General features: G+C 38.0%; 1 protein-coding gene across 15 annotated transcripts in view; it reads right to left on the bottom strand.

The window, feature by feature from the left end:
• Positions 1-11,112: 11,112 nt before the first annotated feature.
• ZNF438 (zinc finger protein 438) overlaps positions 11,113-18,923 on the bottom strand; it is a 94,392-nt gene continuing 86,581 nt past the window's right edge. For all 15 annotated transcript variants that reach the window (XM_037890939.2, XM_037890947.2, XM_037890945.2 and 12 more), the window contains 2 exons: positions 16,982-18,827; positions 11,113-14,016 (listed from right to left, as the gene is read on the bottom strand). In XM_037890939.2, the coding sequence (XP_037746867.1) occupies positions 13,407-14,016; positions 16,982-18,827 (2,456 nt within the window). In that variant the 3' untranslated portion in view covers positions 11,113-13,406. The remainder of the gene's footprint in view (positions 14,017-16,981; positions 18,828-18,923) is intronic.

Here is an 18,923-nt window from a genome sequence, read left to right on the forward strand (position 1 = left end):
GTGCTGTCAGCACTGGGACACTCCTGCCAGATGCTTCGAGGTGAGATGGCTTCTGGGACAGTGACGTAGACTCCTCCTCCGGAGTAGGGGCATCCCTCAGAAAGGCCAGGCTGGTCAGCTCAGGTGCTTCTGCAGGCAAAGCTCCTGGGCTTCTCAAGTTCTAAGTAGGAAGGAGCCACAGACACTGCACTTTGCAGAGATATGTGCCTCATCCAGACAGTACAGGCAGTGTTGATTTTCATCACTGGTGGAGAAGGATTGAGGACAGACTTCTGTGAGGCATTTGACATGGTACTGCATGACATTTTGATTAAAAAATGAGAATGATATAAAATTAACATAAGACAAGGTGGGTGAGGTATTATCTTTTATTGGACCAACTTCTGTTAGTGAAAGAGACATGCTTTCAAGCTACACAGAGCTCTTCTTCAGGTCTGGGAAAGGTACTCAGAATGTCACAGCTAAATACTAGGTGGAACAGATTGTTCCATAAATTCCATAAATAGTTAACACATATTGTAAGAGGCCATTCAAGCTGGAGTGGCCAGTTAACGTCTCTGCAGTCACAGGGCAAAAAAGGGGGGTTAGTGGGTCACAGATTTTTGTAATAATAAAGATACTGGATTTGTGGTTTAAGGCCATGATTTTCAGTATCTAGCAAAGTTATGACTTTAAACTCCCAGGCTTGTCTTTTGAAGGTGTTGTGCAGGTTTCCTTTGAGGACAAGGACTGAGAGATTAGATATAGAGTGATTGTTTGTGAAAAGTGTTTGCCCACGGGTGATATGATGTTCTTGTCTTTTATCTTTTTTCTGTGTGAGTTCATTAGAGACCACACAGATAGTCTGGTTCTACCCATATTGTTGTTATTGGGGCATTTAGTGCATTGGGTAACACAGCACACATTAAATGGATTAAAAAGTGGCTAACTGATAGGTCTCAAAATATAATTGTAAATGGAGAATCATCATTGTACATTTCCAGTGCGGTCCCACAGGGATCTGTTCTTGGCCCAAAGCAGTTCAACATTTTTATCAATGAACTGAAAGAAAACATAAAATCATAACTGATAAAAGTTTGCAGATGACACAAAAATTGGGGAAATGGTAAGTAATGAAAAGGACAGGTCACTGGTATACAGCATTTGGTAAGGGCACAAACAAACAACATGCATTTTAATATGGTTAAACATAAACATATATCTAGGAACAAAGAACGTAGGCCTTACTTACAGGATGGGGGACTCTATTCTGGGAAGCAGTGACTGTGAAAAAGATGCGGGAATGAGGGTGGATAATCAGCTGTACATGAGTTTCTAGCAAAACGCTATGGCCGAAAAAGTCTAATGAAATCCTGGGATGCATGAACAGGAGTATCTTGAATAGGAGTGAAACCATTACGGTAACTGTGGTTCTTCGAGATGTGATGCAGATGTATATTCCAAGTGGGTAGAGGAATACACATCTGCAGCTACTCAAAGAAGAAACAGAGATTATATTACCTCTATATTTGGCACTGATGTGACTGCTGCTGGAATACTGTTCCAGTTCTGGTGTCCATAATTCAAGAAGGATGTTGAAAAATTGGACAGGATTCAGAGATGAGCCACAACAATGATTAAAGGATTAGAAAACATGACATAGTGATAGACTCAAAGTGCTCAATCTAGTTAGTTTAACAAGGAGAAGGTTAAGGAATGACTTGATTACAGTCTAGACATAGCTACATGGGGAGCAAATACTTGATAATGGGCTATTCAGTCTAGTGGAGAAAGGTATAAAATGATCCAATGCCTGGAAGTTGAAGCTAGCCAAATTCAGACTGGAAATAAGGTGTAAGTTTTTAAAAGGGTAATTAATCATTGGAACAATTTACCAAGTGTCATGGTCAATTCTCCTTCACTGCAGTTTTAAAATCATGATTAGATGTTTTTCTACAAGATATGCTCTAGGAATTATTTTGGGTAAATTCTCTGGCCCGTATTACACAGGAGGTCAGACTAGACTATCACAATGGTCCCTTCTGGCCTTGAAATCTATCAGTCTACAATAGTGTCACCGGTAGCCAAAAGCTCCTCAGAACCTGAAGGAATTGCCCTGGGCTAACCCATCAATAGCTCAGCCCCAGTGTACAAGACACTTAACTGGCGCCATTTTCTGCCCAACAGCAGAACTGCTAGTTTCCTTTGAACTCCCAGTGGCAGACTTCCTGTAGCACTCGCACAGCTGGATGGAGTTGCTCCCTGGCAGGTGGAGCACTCCTCTCAGCAGTTCCACTTCCAGAAGATGCGACTGCTTCACAAGTACTGAGGCAGCACCACCTGGACTCCTCTACACATGGAACAGACTGACTCAGGTCCTCCCCTTCAACAGTGGGTAAGTACATTACACAAGGAAAACAAGAAGCATCTCTGTAACCTCTTGAATTCTAATTCCTGCCACTGACTCATGTACTCCTTCTGATATAATTACCTTACAGGCATCATTAGTGAATTCCCTCTGCTATCATGTTGTCCAAAGTCTTTGCTAAACTTTGTAATTTTGTGCCATCTGCAATTGTCGCTATTTCACTGTTCAACCCTTCCTCCAGATTATAAATATATTAAATGTCTTTATGGCAGCCAACTATTAACCTCTTTTCCTGTTGAAAATTAAGTATTTATTCTTACTCTTTTTTCCTATCTTAATAAGTTAATGGTTCATAATAGAACTTCACCTCTCTTCGCACAACTACTTAGTTTCCTGTAAAGTTCACTGGTTTCTCAGAAATTCCCCTTGTTCATTTGGTGTTGTAAACTCTTGCGTGGCACAGCTGTGTTCTGTAAATAGCTGATATGTTCCAGAGGTAGATTAATTTCAGGAGTGAGTGAGAGATTCCATTATGTACCATTGACTTACACAGGACTACTCACAGTGCACAAAATGAATCAGGGCCATAGTGTGTAAAGTGCTCCAGGTTTCCAGTTCAGGAATGCATCCCTAACTAGGACAGCACTTATATGTGCTTAGCTTTCAATAAATAGGACTGAAAAAAGAGTACACTAGTCACATGGTAATGTCTCCATCAGTACCCTACTGCATGAGTTGTGGTTTTGAGGCATATCAGCCCTCTGCAGTCTATTAAAACTATATGTTTTCGAAACAATGTTAAATGCTCTACTAATAGAATTGTGCTCTAGTTGGATATTCTACCATCCAGTTAGTATTCTGGTACTTCGTATAGTGAGATATTAAAATTGGTAAGTTAAAAAATGGAAAGTGTTGCTTTTACTTTATTTCTTAAAGCTTGGTACTTAGAAATAAATTTGGACAACTAATCACTTCAATTTGAAAGTCAACTAAGTACTGCTATTTGCTATAGTTTCTGAAAGTCTTTGGAAGGATTTGGATACATTTAAAGATTTATTAAAACATTGACGTACTTTGCCTATTACAAAGATAGAGGACGATTGGTAGAAGGCTGTGCAGAACTGATACCAGAGAGTATTAAATCTAACCTTGATATCCTGAATGGCAGGTAACCTGAAAGGTGAATGACAAGCTACTTAAGACTTCATTATAACTGCAACATTCATATTTTTTGACTTGATACCTCTGTCACTGTAAACTGCAGATTCAACTGCTTTGTAGACTTAACAGTGATTAAAATTCTAGCATCTATTTTCCACATCAAAGCCATACTATCATATTAGGTCAGGAAAATATGCAAAAAACAAACTCTGCATATAGAATAAATGACAATTCCAGATGACAAATTCATACTTGCTCTCTTTTCCTTCTCTTTCTAACAATGAGAACAGATCTTTTTAAATTTTCAAAAGCAAAACAATATTCCTCCAATTATAATAAAGACCATTTTGATTGTTCTTAATTGTATTGTAGACACTTTGTTAGAGCTGCAGAATTATGAAACTCTAAATCAGGCACAATCACAGAGCATTACTTTTATCTGGAGGAAGCGGTCTACACTCACATAGTTTGTAGGTATTAGGGAGGATTTTTTTTTTTAAAGAGACTTCTTTATGCAGTACTCACAGTTCACTAACTTTTTATTTGGAATTGTACTCACTCCAGGATTCCTCAAAACATTCATTAGCTATTTTAGGCACTAGCAGAAGATTTTGATCAAAGAAAAAACAACTATATTTTCTTTCTTTATATATTTATATTTTGAGTGAAGTAAGCCTGAATTCTCATAACTTTATGAGCTAGAAAGCCTTAAACATTAGAAGATCTTTCCCATAGCTTGTAACAGATCATCTTCAAAAGGACAAAACCCCATCCAATGCTGAGTAAACTAAACAGTAATACGCTTTTTAAAAAAACCCTTTAAATCTAGCTTGTGGATTTACCATCTTACTTTCCTTGTATGCAACTGCAGAAAGGGAATTATTTTTCACAGCTGACAGTGAGTATGCTGAGCCCAGGAGGCATATAGCTCAAGAGATGTGACAGCATGCTTGCACTGTGCCTGAAAAATGTGACTCATCTAAATGTTGCACAGAAAGAGAGAGAGAGAGAGAGAGAGAGGATGAGTTTAATTGCTTCTGACTATAGAAGTCAGATCTCAGTTTTCTCTAGAGATGTGCATTGCAGGAAACACTTCCTGAACCTGGATCTTTTTTAAAAGCCCTAATTTAATCATGCCTCAAGATCATTTTATAATGCAAAAATGTAGGACACTATTAGGAGATTTAATTATAATATTTTGTAATTAGTAAAAATTATGAAATGTTCATTATTAGAGGCCACAGAGAAAATTATTTGGGAGAACAACATTATGCAATGGCAAAACACGAAAGCAAAGTGGGTCCCTTTCTTCTTTTTAAAAAGGTTCAAAACAGATAATTTATGAATAAATTATAGCTATTATGCTCAAAATGAAAACATGGGAGAAAAGTGCATTGAATAAAGTAAGTCTATTTACAATGAAGACTTAGAAACAAATTCTTCTTAGGCGACAGGTGACAAGAGTTCAGTGATCAAAATATTTTCTTGCTCAGTGGATAATGTTAAACATTTCAAAATGCAGACAATTAGATACAATTAGCAGTTCTTGCTCAAAAGAGCCCATAGAACTGCAAGCTAAGGAGCTTATATTATCCTCCCATTCTAGAGTTAGACAGGAAGCATAGTTCATTGTTGATATGAATTGGTATAGAAACAGTATGAAATTTGTCCTGTACTCTTCTATCCAGCTACACATTGCAGATAGATACACTAAGGGCTTCAGGCTTCTAATGTTTTCAATCTCTCAGATTACATAAGCACCTAATTTATCAAAAAGAAATAAAGGGGCAAAAATCCATTCAGTGTTGAAATAGACAGACTGCCACCTGGACTACTTCCTAACGTAAGCAATTCCCAGTGGTAAAGTTTAATACCAGATTTTTGTGCTGTACTAATATATTACTATCAGAAATTTTGTTTTGAGTCCTATATGTGTTGTTAACCAGCCACCTTAATATGCTTTATAAGAAACTCAAACAATTCAATAATTAATCCCGTTTCCTGGAGGAACTCAGATGACCATTGTCTGTTTCAAGTTTTGGAGCAGCCATAAATATATTGGTACTACAGTAAGCACAGCTTTACATCAGTTTAATAAGAAGTAAAGAAAAATAACTGTCCTGGAATACACTGTGTATAGTTTGGCATATACATTATTTTTACTAACACTGGGAGGTTTAAAAAATGCCACACATTTAATCCTTTTACAGTGGATATTTTTTCTTGATATAAACACCTGGGAAATTCTGCCCTTGACAGGCATTAGAATACTAACCTGTGTAGAAATGGTAGTTTGTCTCCTGGTGTGCTGGCACCCCAACCGTTTATCAGACTAACTGTCTCACAAGGTAAAATAAAATGGTGCTTGAATTTAACAGAATGCAATCAATTTACAAAGCATGGGCTCTGGTTTGGTCTAGTCAGAAGAGATAAGAAGAGTGGACTGGAAGAGCATTATGTAAAATAACACAGGAAATAAAGACTTTTCTTCCCTAGAAATTTTTTTTGTTCTCTCCAACTACACATATTGAAAAATCAAAATACAGATTAAAAGGAAGGCACCTCTGGAAAAAAAAAATCTTTTCTCCACTTTATAGTTTACTGCAGTGATGCAATTCATCTTATTTAATATGCCTAACTAAAATGGTCTTCTGGAGACTGCTACATTTAAAATATCTTCTCACAAACTTTGATTAACTTGACAGAAAATATGGCAGATGACTTTTAATGGCAGGAAGGTGGATTTACTGGCAACAATGTCAGGGTTGCACTTAGCAAGAAATTGGCAGATAGTAGAAAATGATTTGGATGGGATTCAGACTCCAACAGATGCAAGAGCTAAGAATTTTGTAAAAGGATTTATTTTAATAGATAAATAGGGTAGAAAATATTTACTTGGGTTAAAAGTAATAAGTGCTTTACATTAAAACATGTAGAAACTAACTTACAGTGAAAACAGACTGCACTGCTCCTGACATGTGGTCAGAAATGCTCCCAAGGAGAAACGTGTTACCTTTAGCCCTAATCAGGTCATTTATTGCTTCTTGCTGTCCTTGATCGGTTATATATTAAAGAGTCATATTAAAGGGGAAGCAGACCAACATTATTTAACATACAGTAACAACGTACTTCATTTTTATCCTAATTGGCTTAAATGACATTCAGGGCATTCATTATTCATGAAATGTGACAGGATGGGCAGCTCAGAGTTAGAAATTGCAGAAAAAGTACAGGTCAGTGGCAGCACAAGCTTCCTCACACAGGCATGCAACTATACACCAACTGTGCCTTGGAAAGACCACTGTTCAGGCCTTATTTTTACCCACTAGGGTAGGTTTTTTGCCAAAAATTTCTCACTGTTGCAGCCCCACCAGTTGCAGCCAGGGCAGTTTTGCCAACTCTTGTGGTTTTATTGCCAAATCTTGTGATGCTTAATATTTTTAACTACCCCAGGTCATAAAACATCAGACTATCTACTTTCATTTAAAAAAAAGATTCTAGCTCTCATGGTTGCGAAGAAAACCTGAATGCTTAAAAACCAGAAAGCAAATAAAAGAGAACCCAAACTTTTATTAAAAAACTGTATATTTTAAGCCAATCTCGTGCTTTTGAGGGGCCTGACATGATTTTTGAGCAATTGGGGCTGGCACTACTGCAAAAGTGGGAGTGCTAATGTAGACAACGTTCCAGCGAATGCCAGCATTTAAATCACTGTATCATACAGATCTGGTGGTGATCGCAGAATTAGACGATTTGGTGCTTAAAACCTCAGATGCTGCAATGGAGCCCTGACTACACTAGAACTGCCACGACTGGAGCTAAATTGGTGGTAATAACTTTGGATATGTTTACCAAGAAGTCGAGCATGGCCCACTCCCTAGTGCAAGTGGCTTATATACCTATTAAGACCTAGACTAAAACTGCAAACAAGGGAGCCATTCGTGATGTCCACTTTGGTGAGGCAGACATTTGATACTTAATAACTAAATATTTCCTCTAGGCCACAGAACAGGCAATGGGCCCTGTTTTAAAATTCTGTCAGGGTGGATCTGAACTACTGCATTGTACCCTCACATCTAGCTTCCGGAGACAGCTCTAGACAAATTTATGATTGTACAGTCCAGCCTGCTTTAAAGGTACACAAAAATTACAGGATCCCAGTTAATTACCTCCCTCTGTCACAGCTACAGTTCATTTGTGACTCCTCAACTCGTGTTTCCAACTGTTTCTCACTATTCTACCTCCCGGAGCCTTTGAAGGAGCTATTTTCCCAATAATTTGATACACATAAAAGTAACATTTTACCTTGACAGCAAGAACTAAAAGGCATTTTCCTCAATAATAAGGGTAAAAATTACAGTTCTCAAAAACCTGTACCAATATTAAAGGCTAGATTGAATGAAGTGGGAGGGTTTAGTTGGAAGGTGCAGGGAACCTCCACAATCTCAGACCTGTGTACAATAGAACTAGTACAATTTATGCCAATCTTCACTCCGACTACTTTATTTCCATGTTCTTCCTCCTCTTATCAGCAATTGTCCACCTTTGATTCAGCTCTTTGGAGCAATGACCATCTCTTTCTATATGTTTTTCTAGCACTAGCACAATGAGTCCCTAATCTGGATTGGCTGCTACCACAATACAAATATTAATCAGCACTCCCATAACAGAAAAACTAAGGGGGACCTGTATTCTGCTACCAGAAGACTTAAGACTTAAATCTAGCACCAGATATGGAACTATTAGCTGAACACTGATCATGTGACGGCGGAGTGTGTATCTGGAAACCCTATCCACAGCCAAAACGGCAGAGTGAAATGTCAGCCAGCAGTATTTGGTTTGATTTCCACTGTCCTGTTCATGCAGGGTAGATCACTCACACACCCCACACAGGAGAATTTTGTCCAAAGTAGTGTAGACCTGGAAATATTTACTAGAATTAATGTGTTATTTTCACTATTTGTTTTTAAAACAGTGACAAGTAATTTATAGCAATTGAAGCAACTTGTAATCTCTGTCATCCCAGTATAAAACCTGGAGTATCTCCAAGGTAACTTCATGATAATTTCTCTGGATTTACCCCAGGTAAGAGAAATTACAATCGCAACCCATTATTTGTAGGAAAAGCCAAGTGACAACACCCACCTGGAGAAGTTGGCCAGAAAAGTAAATGTGTATAGTCAGCCTCTTTCATGCTAAAGTAAACAGCGCTACACCGTATCAATTTTCAGAGACAAAAGTCTAAACTAATAAAATTGCCACACAGGTAAAAAAGCGTATTGTCGGTTCTTACTGCAATTTTTGAAAACTAGTATCAGCAAACTATTAGCAGCTCACTTACGTTTCTGAAACGTCTCTGAGTTTAACCCCCAAAACCTTGCAATTTATACTTTGGAATCTAGCAGAAGAGTCAGCCATACACAGCCAGTCACATACGAAGGCCCCAGTCCTGCATGTTGCTCCATGCAGGCAGATGCTTGTGCAGAGTCTAATACTACGTGTCTCTATGCAGATGTGTGTGTGTAGGATGGTGAGGTCTGCCCATGAAGACCAGCTGGCAGGATCAGGCCCCATTCATTATTACTAACCAAGAAAAAATGAGAACATTTTAAGAAACAGAGGGGAAACCCCCCATAATGTGATGAATCAGCTTTAAAACTGCATTAAAACGGGAACAATCAACCGTTGCCACTCTTTTTAAGTCATCAGATATAATTTTCTCCTAGAGGTCATAATTTTTCTTGTGTCATATTCTGTGCACAGACATTTTCACGCTTCAGAGCTATGAGGAATTTGACAAGTAAGCCTATTAAAGTTATAGCATTTTAATCTTTATGCTTGATAAACACAAACCAAAGTTGTACAGGTTTGATAATGGTAAATTCAACATAAGTTGAATTTATAGTTATAAATAAAAAGAAAAGGAGTACTTGTGGCACCTTAGAGACTAACAAATTTATCTGAGCATAAGCTTTCGTGAGCTACAGCTCACTTCATCGGTTCATGAAGTTGATAGATTTCCACTCCATATGGCTAAATTCAGTGCCTTGCATGACAGGTTTCAGAGTAGCAGCCATGTTAGTCTGTATTCGCAAAAAGACAAGGAATAAAGCTTATGCTCAAATAAATTTGTTAGTCTCTAAGGTGCCACAAGTCCTCCTTTTCTTTTTGAAAATACGGACTAACATGGCTGCTACTCTGAAAATAATTATAAATGTCCTTCCAAAACAAATGGATATATAGTGGATGTATTGTAGAAATATAATAAACTACATGGTTGGGCCTAGATAAGATGATGATTCTCAAACACCAGCACCATTTGCCTAAAGTTAAAACTTAAATCTACTCTCCTAAATTCCTATTCATCCTTCTTATGACACTTTTTCCAAAAAGCACAGTGAATGGTAGATAAAAAAAGTATCTACTAAGGCACGACAGTAGCTCTGATGGAGCCAAACAGCAGAGATCTAAATTCTAATAAATAAATGAAGTTTAGCAATTATTGCCAGCAATCATGTCAAGTAGGCCATAGGAAACCGTAGCAGTGCAGCTGGAGAAGGGCAAGATTCTGCAAGCCAGAGAAGTCAATGGAACTCATCCAGCTCATCCAGATTATTTATGGCATGCTGACGAAGGAACAACCTTCCATACAAGGAACAGCTTCTAAGTTGAACAGTGAAGCTGAAACAGTTTTAGAAAGGAAGAAAACAAACAAAAAAATAAAAAAAAACAGAATACCAAAAACTACAGCTACAAAAACAATGACATTCATTTCAGTAATTTTAAAAATCATTTATGTGCAAAAACAGATGTTAGCTTGTCAAACTTCGAGGTAAACAGCAAACTGTACTCATGACAACCACTTTGTTTAGCAGTAAATTTGCTCTATTTAATGGTGCTGTAAATAGGCTTCCACATGTTGCTTCCAAATATTATCATATTGAGTACAAATTCAAGCAGAAGCACATGGAAAGTAAAGTATATATCTGTAATTAATACTGAACTATTTTCAAATACCCAAAACTTTGTATTTCCTTGCACAGGCTATCATAATCATAAAACCCTGAAATGTATAAAATATATATCAACCTTTTTGTTTTAGTGTCTGATTATAAGCACTCCAGAGGACACTGAGAAGTAGCTTAGAACCATGGTCTCATCTGCCTTTAAACCTATGAAATATGAGGACCTTTTATGCCTCTCTGGCTCTTTTACCCAGTGTCAAGGGGCTGAAGAGGGAGTGAGGATCTCATGGCTCATGAAAGAATTCTAATTCTTACTTTAAAAGAAAAATCACCACAGATGCATATTATATACAAAGAAAATAAAAATTAGTGTTTGTTCTTGTTTGAACAAAATAAAAGGGTAAATGTGTGTGCCTGCCCTCCCATTTTGCTGGCTCTGTTGCAGCAGCATTTTGTCAAATATTTTCTTAGGGTTTTTCCAAGAACTGCTCTGACATCACTGATGCTACTCCTCAACACAAGAAAGAACAATAAAGCTGTGTCTATGTAAGCTCCTTTAAAAATACATTGGAAGGAAAGGGGAATTCTTTGTGGGGAAGGGGGGAATTAATATTTGCAACAAAAAACATGAGCAGAACAGAAATGAAGATTTTTTTATTTGCAAGGTTTTGGCTAGATCTTAAAACAAAGGGAGGACAAAAAAATTAAAACAAATGTCCTTTTAAATATGACATGGTTGTAACAACTTTAAAATATTATTTAATGAAAACAAAACATGAGTTTTACACAATTTCCTTTGATGTGTTTTAACTACATAACTAGAGGGATTATTCTTATATTCTAGAATTTAGTCTCAAAGAAACCACTCTAAGCAGTTTGAATTTGAAAATTAGCAAAGGCTAATTCAGAAGTGTGCTTCTCAATGAAAACATGCTAATTCAAGACAGAATACTTCTTAGGCCACGTCTACGCTACCCACCGGATCGGCGGGTAGTGATCGATCCCCGATCACTCTGCTGTCAACTCCGGAACTCCACCAGGGCGAGAGGCGGAAGCGGAGTCGACGGGGGAGTGGCAACCGTCGATCTCACGCCGCGAGGACGTGAAGTAAGTGATTCTAAGTTGACCTAAGATACGTCGACTTCAGCTACGCTATTCTCATAGCTGAAGTTGCGTATCTCAGATCGACCCCCCCCCCCCAGTGTAGACCAGGCCTTAGTGTAAATACACTGTACTTAATGAAATATACTCCTTGTTTGAAAAGAAACATTCAACTTTAAAAGTATTCCTTTCTAAATGTTCTTCACATGCTTACTTCACCTATTCAGTAAGAGTACATGTGAAAGGTACAATATGAATACACATGTTAGCATCAGAGTATGAACAGTTTTTATATCTCCAGGCAGTAGAGATTTACGGGTCATCAAAACAACCCACCAGAACATAAAATATATAGTATTTCAGAACTAGTCTGGCATATGAAAATAGTATCTTTCTGATAAAAATTAAAGTAATGAAACAACCAAGCATTTGAATCAATGGGAATTTGGAGGGAAACTGTCAAATTCTACAGGGATTTTTTCCCTCTCCTCAAACGACTGCAGTTTCTGAGATTTTTCCTTTTTTTTTCTATTTTATTTGGCTCCAGTCTCATACTTAAACACCGAACAGCATTACAGGATAAGGAATGTCATTCAAAAGTTATCGTCTTATCAAACTTTTACTGATGTTACAGAAAAATCATGTAATATCTTCCAGGATCCCCTTATGAGAAACCAACATTTTTTAGGTCCTATCTTCCTATGTTCCCATAACCAGGCTAAAGTCTTGGACTTTTCAGAGTTTTAGCAAAGTCGTATGTGCCTACCGCAGACTTTCTATTGATAATTCTTCCGTCACTGCACTACCACAGGTACAGCTCGACAGATGGTAGAAATGGAAGAAGCAATAGGGTAAAAGGAGCACCAGTATTTTGATCATTGTGTCATCTTACCTCCTTCGAGCACTGTTAGACAACAAAGCAGTGAGTACCTAAGCCATCTACATTAGTGTCCCTAAAAGAGTCTAGGTGTAGACAAAGTTTTAGCTCACAGTAGCATAAACACAACTTTTAGGCTGTGTGTACATTGGCTGGCCAAACAATATGGGAACCCCATTTGGTCACAACAAACTTTAAACAAGGCTTAGAACCTTGATTGTTAGTGCAGAAGGAATCAAAGAGCCAGCAGTGTGAAGGTTATCTTTATAATCAGAATATCAATTTTTTTTTTTTTTTAAGAAAGCTTAAGTTCTGAAGACTTCTAAAGAAATCCATAGGAGCTCCTTGGAGTTCATTAATATTTTTTCTTGTGGTTTTCTATTGTCCCAGTGTACAACTATGCTCCATATTTATAAGCATAAAAAAGCATGTACAGTAAATCTTAACATGCACCCAGAGAACTGTATGCATATATACATTTCCCATAAAATCTGGAGGCACTGTTAAGACTGAAAATTATATTTTCAGTCTGGTTTGTCATTCTGTACAAGAAGAGCATTTGTGTGCCATTACTTTATAAAGGGCACACATTAATGTATCTGAGTACAGCATAATATAATATCAGTTCCTCCCTTTTTCCTCTTAATTTCAACCTCTTACATTCTGCATACTTGTTTCTGTGAAGGTCCTTGTGCATCAACCTTAGTATGGCATTATATAACAGGCTTGTGTGAGTCTCTGTGTGTGTATATATATATATCTGAAAAGGCCTATGGTGAGAATTAACAGTTTTGTATTCAGCAAACAAACCTAAACTACACGTAAAACCACTGCAACTGATCACCAAAGAGAATGAGTGAATTAACTGTAAATTTTTGTGACATTGCAAATCAGACACAAATAAATCAGTAACCTTGGAAACGGAATACTTTTCGAGCTGAATTTTGCCAATGCTTCATTTTTCAGCATTATTAGAAAGTTCAATAACTCCCTGTTTGGAGAATGAATTAAAAATAGTCCAAAGAAGAGAGGGGTCTTCACAATTATGATGATTCTGCCAATGACTGAAAAGCTCCTCTTTTCTTCTAAATACCTGCTTGCATAAAATGCAGTTATAATCAGCTTTACACCAAATTTGAATTTTTTTATTTTGTGTGGCACAGCCAAAATTTTGCAACTCCTTTCCTGGTTCATTGTTACCTGATGGAATAAGCTCACTTTTAGTTAATATATCAAAATTATTTTGGTGAAGATATATTTTCCTTTTCAGTTTTGGAAAAGCATAAAACTCTTCCTCACAAGTGCCATGTTTGACTGGATTTCGTCTCTCTTTGTGCTGCTTCCAGAAATGAGCTGCATGTTTGATTAGTTCTTCCTGAGCGCCCTTGCCTCCCTGTAGAATTCCTTCTTTTATTCTTCCTTGGAGCTCCTCTCCATGAAAACGGAACAAATGAAACTTCATCTCAGCAAAAGACTGTGCAGTAAACTGGCATCTGCCACAATTGATCTGCAATTTGACTTCTCCTTGACTCTGAAATAAATCTTCAAAATTGCATTTATTTCCCCTAAAATAGGAAGAAAAAAAAGGAATATGTATGCTACTTCAATACTAGCCGTGTTTGGAATTAGAATGGAAATTTCTAATCTTCTAAATTTTAAGAAGTGGAAAAGGAGGAGGAATTTATGAAACATTATATTTACTTTATTAAAACCATGCATTTTTACTGCAATTAATAAAATATCTGAGTTATAAGGACTGAGAAGAAAAATAACGTGATAAAATAGTAGGCAGTATGGGGTGAACAAAACAAATTATATGAAATTATACACAAATTGAAGCTGTCAGGAAAATTATTGTCTCCAAAATCAGGTTTTGTTAAACTTTTACCAACCCCTAGATGAATTTCAATGAAATGTTAAAACACAACAATAACCATATGTGGGCAAGCCAAATATTGCAGCACTGTGCTAGTAAGATGGAAGTGAAAATTACTAGACATTGACTTTCAAAAGAGAAATTCATTAGTCTATTTTCATTTATTGACATGAGAAAAATCCAAGTTCTTTTTTTAAAAGGCAGAAATAGGAAAAATAAAATGGAATATTAAAGTTTTTTCGATTTTAACAGTCTATTACTCCTGAGGGCATTCTGCATCCAAAAATTTAAAACTCTGCACCAAAAAAATTAAAATTCTGCACACAATATTTGTCAAATAAATGTGGAGGCTCCAGCATGGCATTGGGGAGAACAGGCCACTGGCTGCACAGAGGTGGGAGATCACTGTGCAGCTCCCCCCGCCCCGGGACACGAACTCAGCAGTGAGGCTGCACCCAACTCTGACACAGTGCAAGGTCCTGGCCTGCCCCAGAAACACCCCAGGGCCCTGCCCCTCTGTGTGGGCCAGCAGGCTCAGCAAGGCAGGATCCAAGTGTGGAGGAGCTTAATGTGGGGGGAACCATGTGTGCGTTGAGAGGGTTCTTTGTAGGGCAATTTGGGTGCGGGTGGCTCAGTGGGGATCCAGGTGCAATCTGGATGCACATGGGCTTGTTGGGGGTTCTGGGTGCAAAAGTAATGGGACTCTGCAGGGGGTCCAGATGAAGGTGGTTGAGGCTCAGTGGGGGGAAGGTTGGGTCGGTGTGTGGGGGGGTAGAGCTAGACAGGAGGGTCTGGGTGCTGGGGGCTCAGTGGGGGGTCCAGATGCTAGGGGAGTAGGGCTCAGTGGGCTGGGCATCCAGGTCTAGCTGGTTGGAGCTCCATGGGGTGGGGATCCGGGTGCGGGTGGTTCGCCAGGGGTGGTCCACGTGCAGGGGGAATGGGTCTCATTGGCGGAAGGGGGTTCTGAGTCTGCGAGGGCAAGGCTTGGCAGGAGGGTCTGGGTATGAGGGGGTCTGGATGCCTGGGGGTTGGATGCATGGGGGAGCAGCTCCCTGTACAGGGATCCCTCCCCCTGCAGCTGAGGAGCAATGGGTGCAGGAAACAGGGGAGTTTGCAGAGCTTCCTGCAGCCACAGGACAAATCTGTGGGTGGCTCTGACCCGGCCCCGGATGCCATGCAAGGGATGAGGAAGTCCCGTCCCCCACAGCTCAGCTGTGACTAGCAGCCGAGCCTGGTGCAGGGTAGGAGCCACCAGCCAGGTCTTCATCAGTTCCGCCTCCTGCCCCACAGTGATTTTCCTCTCTCCAGCTGCTCTGGGCACCTGAAACATACTGCTGGGTAGGCTCGCATGACCGCGCTTGCAGCTTCCCTTTGCTTCCCTGTCAGAAAGTCATTTTTATGCAGGGAAACAAAGAAATCTGCAGGGTACATAAATTCTGTGCATGCGCAGTGGCGCAGAATTGCCCCAGGTGTAGTCTATGATACTGTTGATGATATAGGTAAAGATTTTAAATATATATATAATTTATAACCAGACAGTAAATGCCCTTTTAATTTCTTTCTGTAACAGGATATCAGACATGAAAGATAAAGGAAACAGATGTACAGACAGACAACATCTCTTTGATTTGAATCAGGTTTCTGACAGGGCTCCACAGAATACTTTCCCATAGTAGATAGAGAAATATGGGTTAGATGGAATTACTATATAGTGATACAAAACTGACTAAAAAATTCAAACTAACAGGGTAATTATAAATGATTCATCATAAACTGAACAGTGAAAATTAATGAGGTATTGCAGTGTCCACTTGGGTCCAATACTATTAAAATTTTAATTAACATTTCAGAGGATAGAGAATTCACTAATCAAACTCACAATGGTATAAAGCAGAGAGGGGGTCAAATTAAAACACAGTATAGTATTGACACTGTAGAGAAACAAAATGAACTTAATAAACTACATTTTAATAAATACAAATGCATAGTAATACAAACTAGAAAGATAGCATTTATCCAACCATGGAAAGATTAGTTCACCACAAGATCATAAGGTAGGAGCAGGAGCATTTTCTATCTTCTATAATAGAGAGTAGAAAGCAGTAATCAAATGCATGAATATGGACTAGGTAGCAGTACTTTTGAGAAAGAACAGGGTAACAATACATAACATGGTAAACAGAGTACAAGTAAACAATGCAACACCATTAGATGTCTTGAAATGTTGTGTTCAGTTTTGAATACCATTCTTTTTAAAAATACAAATGGCAAAGAATACAGATGAGAACAAGGCTAAAAAGCAAGACTAAATATTAGGAAATACTTTTTAACTGTAAGAAGTCAGGGAATGAAAAAAAAAACCAGCTCCACTATTGGTTGTGGTATTACTTTAACAGGAAATATTCAAGACTAGACTAGGCACAATCTGTCAATGATAATTTAGGATTAATAAATCCTGATCGATTATAGGAGGAAAGGGATGGACTAGATGACTGACTAGAGAGGTCTCACAAAATTTGCAAGCTGCTCTGAATCTCAACTTGGAAGAAAAAGTTAATAAAAATAAAAAACTTTTATAGTAATATAAATCCATAAATAGCACTAAAACAATGAAATCATTTTCTTATTGACATTTAACTTGTATATGCACTCACCTTTCTATTATTTCTTCTGCTCCTTTTATATTTATGTCTCTATTCTTTAAAGCATCTTGCAGCTGCTGTTCACTTGTGGAGGGCTTGGTGCTGATAACAACCCTGTGTACTTCCTTCAGATGGCCAAAGTATACTCTTGCATGGCCAAATACTTTGGCACAAAACTCACAACACACAAGTTTCTTGAGTCTACCTTCATTGTGATGAAGCTTCATGTGAGTGCTTAGGCTTCCTGAATGAACATATGCTTTATGGCAAATTCGACAACTATAAGGCCGTCTATTTGTGTGTGAGTTCATGTGGTCCTGAAGATGGTGTTTAAATTGAAAGTTGTGGTTACAGACATGGCACTTATGCCATGGCTTAGGTACAGTAGAAAATACATTTCTACACAGATCACTTTGTTTAGCAGAAGTGCCATCACTCTGCTCATAACTTAAATATTTATTTGGAAGTGGATCATTTAAGAAAATGTCTTGTTCTATGCAGTCAGGAGTATGAGTTTCTATTATAGCCGCAGGAGAAGTCAGTGGAGCTAAAGCCTGCATAACAACTACAGGTTTTGGTCTGATACTACGGTATTTTGTCACTGACTCAGCCCTACAATCTTTTGATTCACGGGGATCAACTTTTATTCTCTCTTTACCCTCTCTAAATTTATTAATGATGCACTTTCTTCTTTTGGTCTGAAATGCCAATATATCATCTGGGGTTCTTCGTTTTCTGCCTCTTCTCTTAGAGGCTACACCATTCAATTTCTTTAGATTATCAACATCCAGTTTAGTGGCTGGACTGAAGGTATTTTCATAGGGGGCTTGTTTGGAAATTTGTGCAAAAGATATCGCTAGTAGTTTATCATAAACTCTGGTAGAAACATTAAAGGTTTTCACCAAAGGTGGTATTTTTTCACATTCAGGTCTTCGCCCAGGAGTAGATGCAGCCACAGTGTTAAAATTTTGTTTAGGTTTACAGAACATTGCATTTTTCATTCTTGAATATGGCAAAATAGGAATTTTTCCTTTTGGTGCAGAGTGAGTCAATTGAACTTCATTGCCAAATATTGCTGGTGACAGGACAGTGACAGAATTTGCAGAATTCACCAGTTTTTCTTTAAGTTTCTCAGACAGTATGAGTGAGCCTTTTGTGGCTTCAGTAGTTGATTTCATGGAATGTAGATTTATTTTCACAGGATTTCTTGCATTCATTGGTCCCGAAATACTATCTTCAGCAGTTTCTGTTTTGTTTAGTAAAGGAGATACAGATTCTATACAGTTGTTTTCACTGAGTAAAGTAGCAACTGTAATTTCAGTAGACCCATGATCAATTAAAATAACTTGTTCAGATGAATCTGTAGTAGAATGAGCTTCAGGAAGGTCTCCAGTTGAAGTAGTCATTGCTGGTGTCTGTGATGAAATTTGTGCCTTGGTAGGAATCTTGTTATGTGCACTTGAAGAAGAGGTTTGAATTGTTTTTTTGTCAATCAACAATTTATTTTTTACAGATTGATACCTAGGAATAGGTAGTTTGAGGTTTTCAGGAGGGGACACATTTGATCGTTGGATTCGTTGTGCTGCCAGTGAAGGGGTAATATGTGGCAAAGCTACAAGAGAAAAAGTTCCCTCACGACCAGCAACTTGCATTAGAGTATAGTTTTGTGTTGGCATTATAAGTGATTTAGAGCTTGCAGATGAAATAGGATTTGTTTGTTCAGGAAGAACAGGTGGAAGACAAGACACCCCTGATGTTATAACTTTGGGTACCATCTTTGGTGCAATTGTCCTAAACTGACTTTTATTCTGAAAACCATTTCCACTTCTTATTATCCCAGAAGAGGATTTCCGTTTATCTGAAATAATGAAATAAAACACACAAACATGTAATATAATGTATAACAACTTTTTTGTTTAAATTACTTTATCAAAAAGGAACTTGTTTAGGCGGG

The sequence above is a fragment of the Chelonia mydas genome, chromosome 2 (assembly GCF_015237465.2).
Source record: "Chelonia mydas isolate rCheMyd1 chromosome 2, rCheMyd1.pri.v2, whole genome shotgun sequence".
Classification (NCBI taxonomy): domain Eukaryota; kingdom Metazoa; phylum Chordata; order Testudines; family Cheloniidae; genus Chelonia; species Chelonia mydas.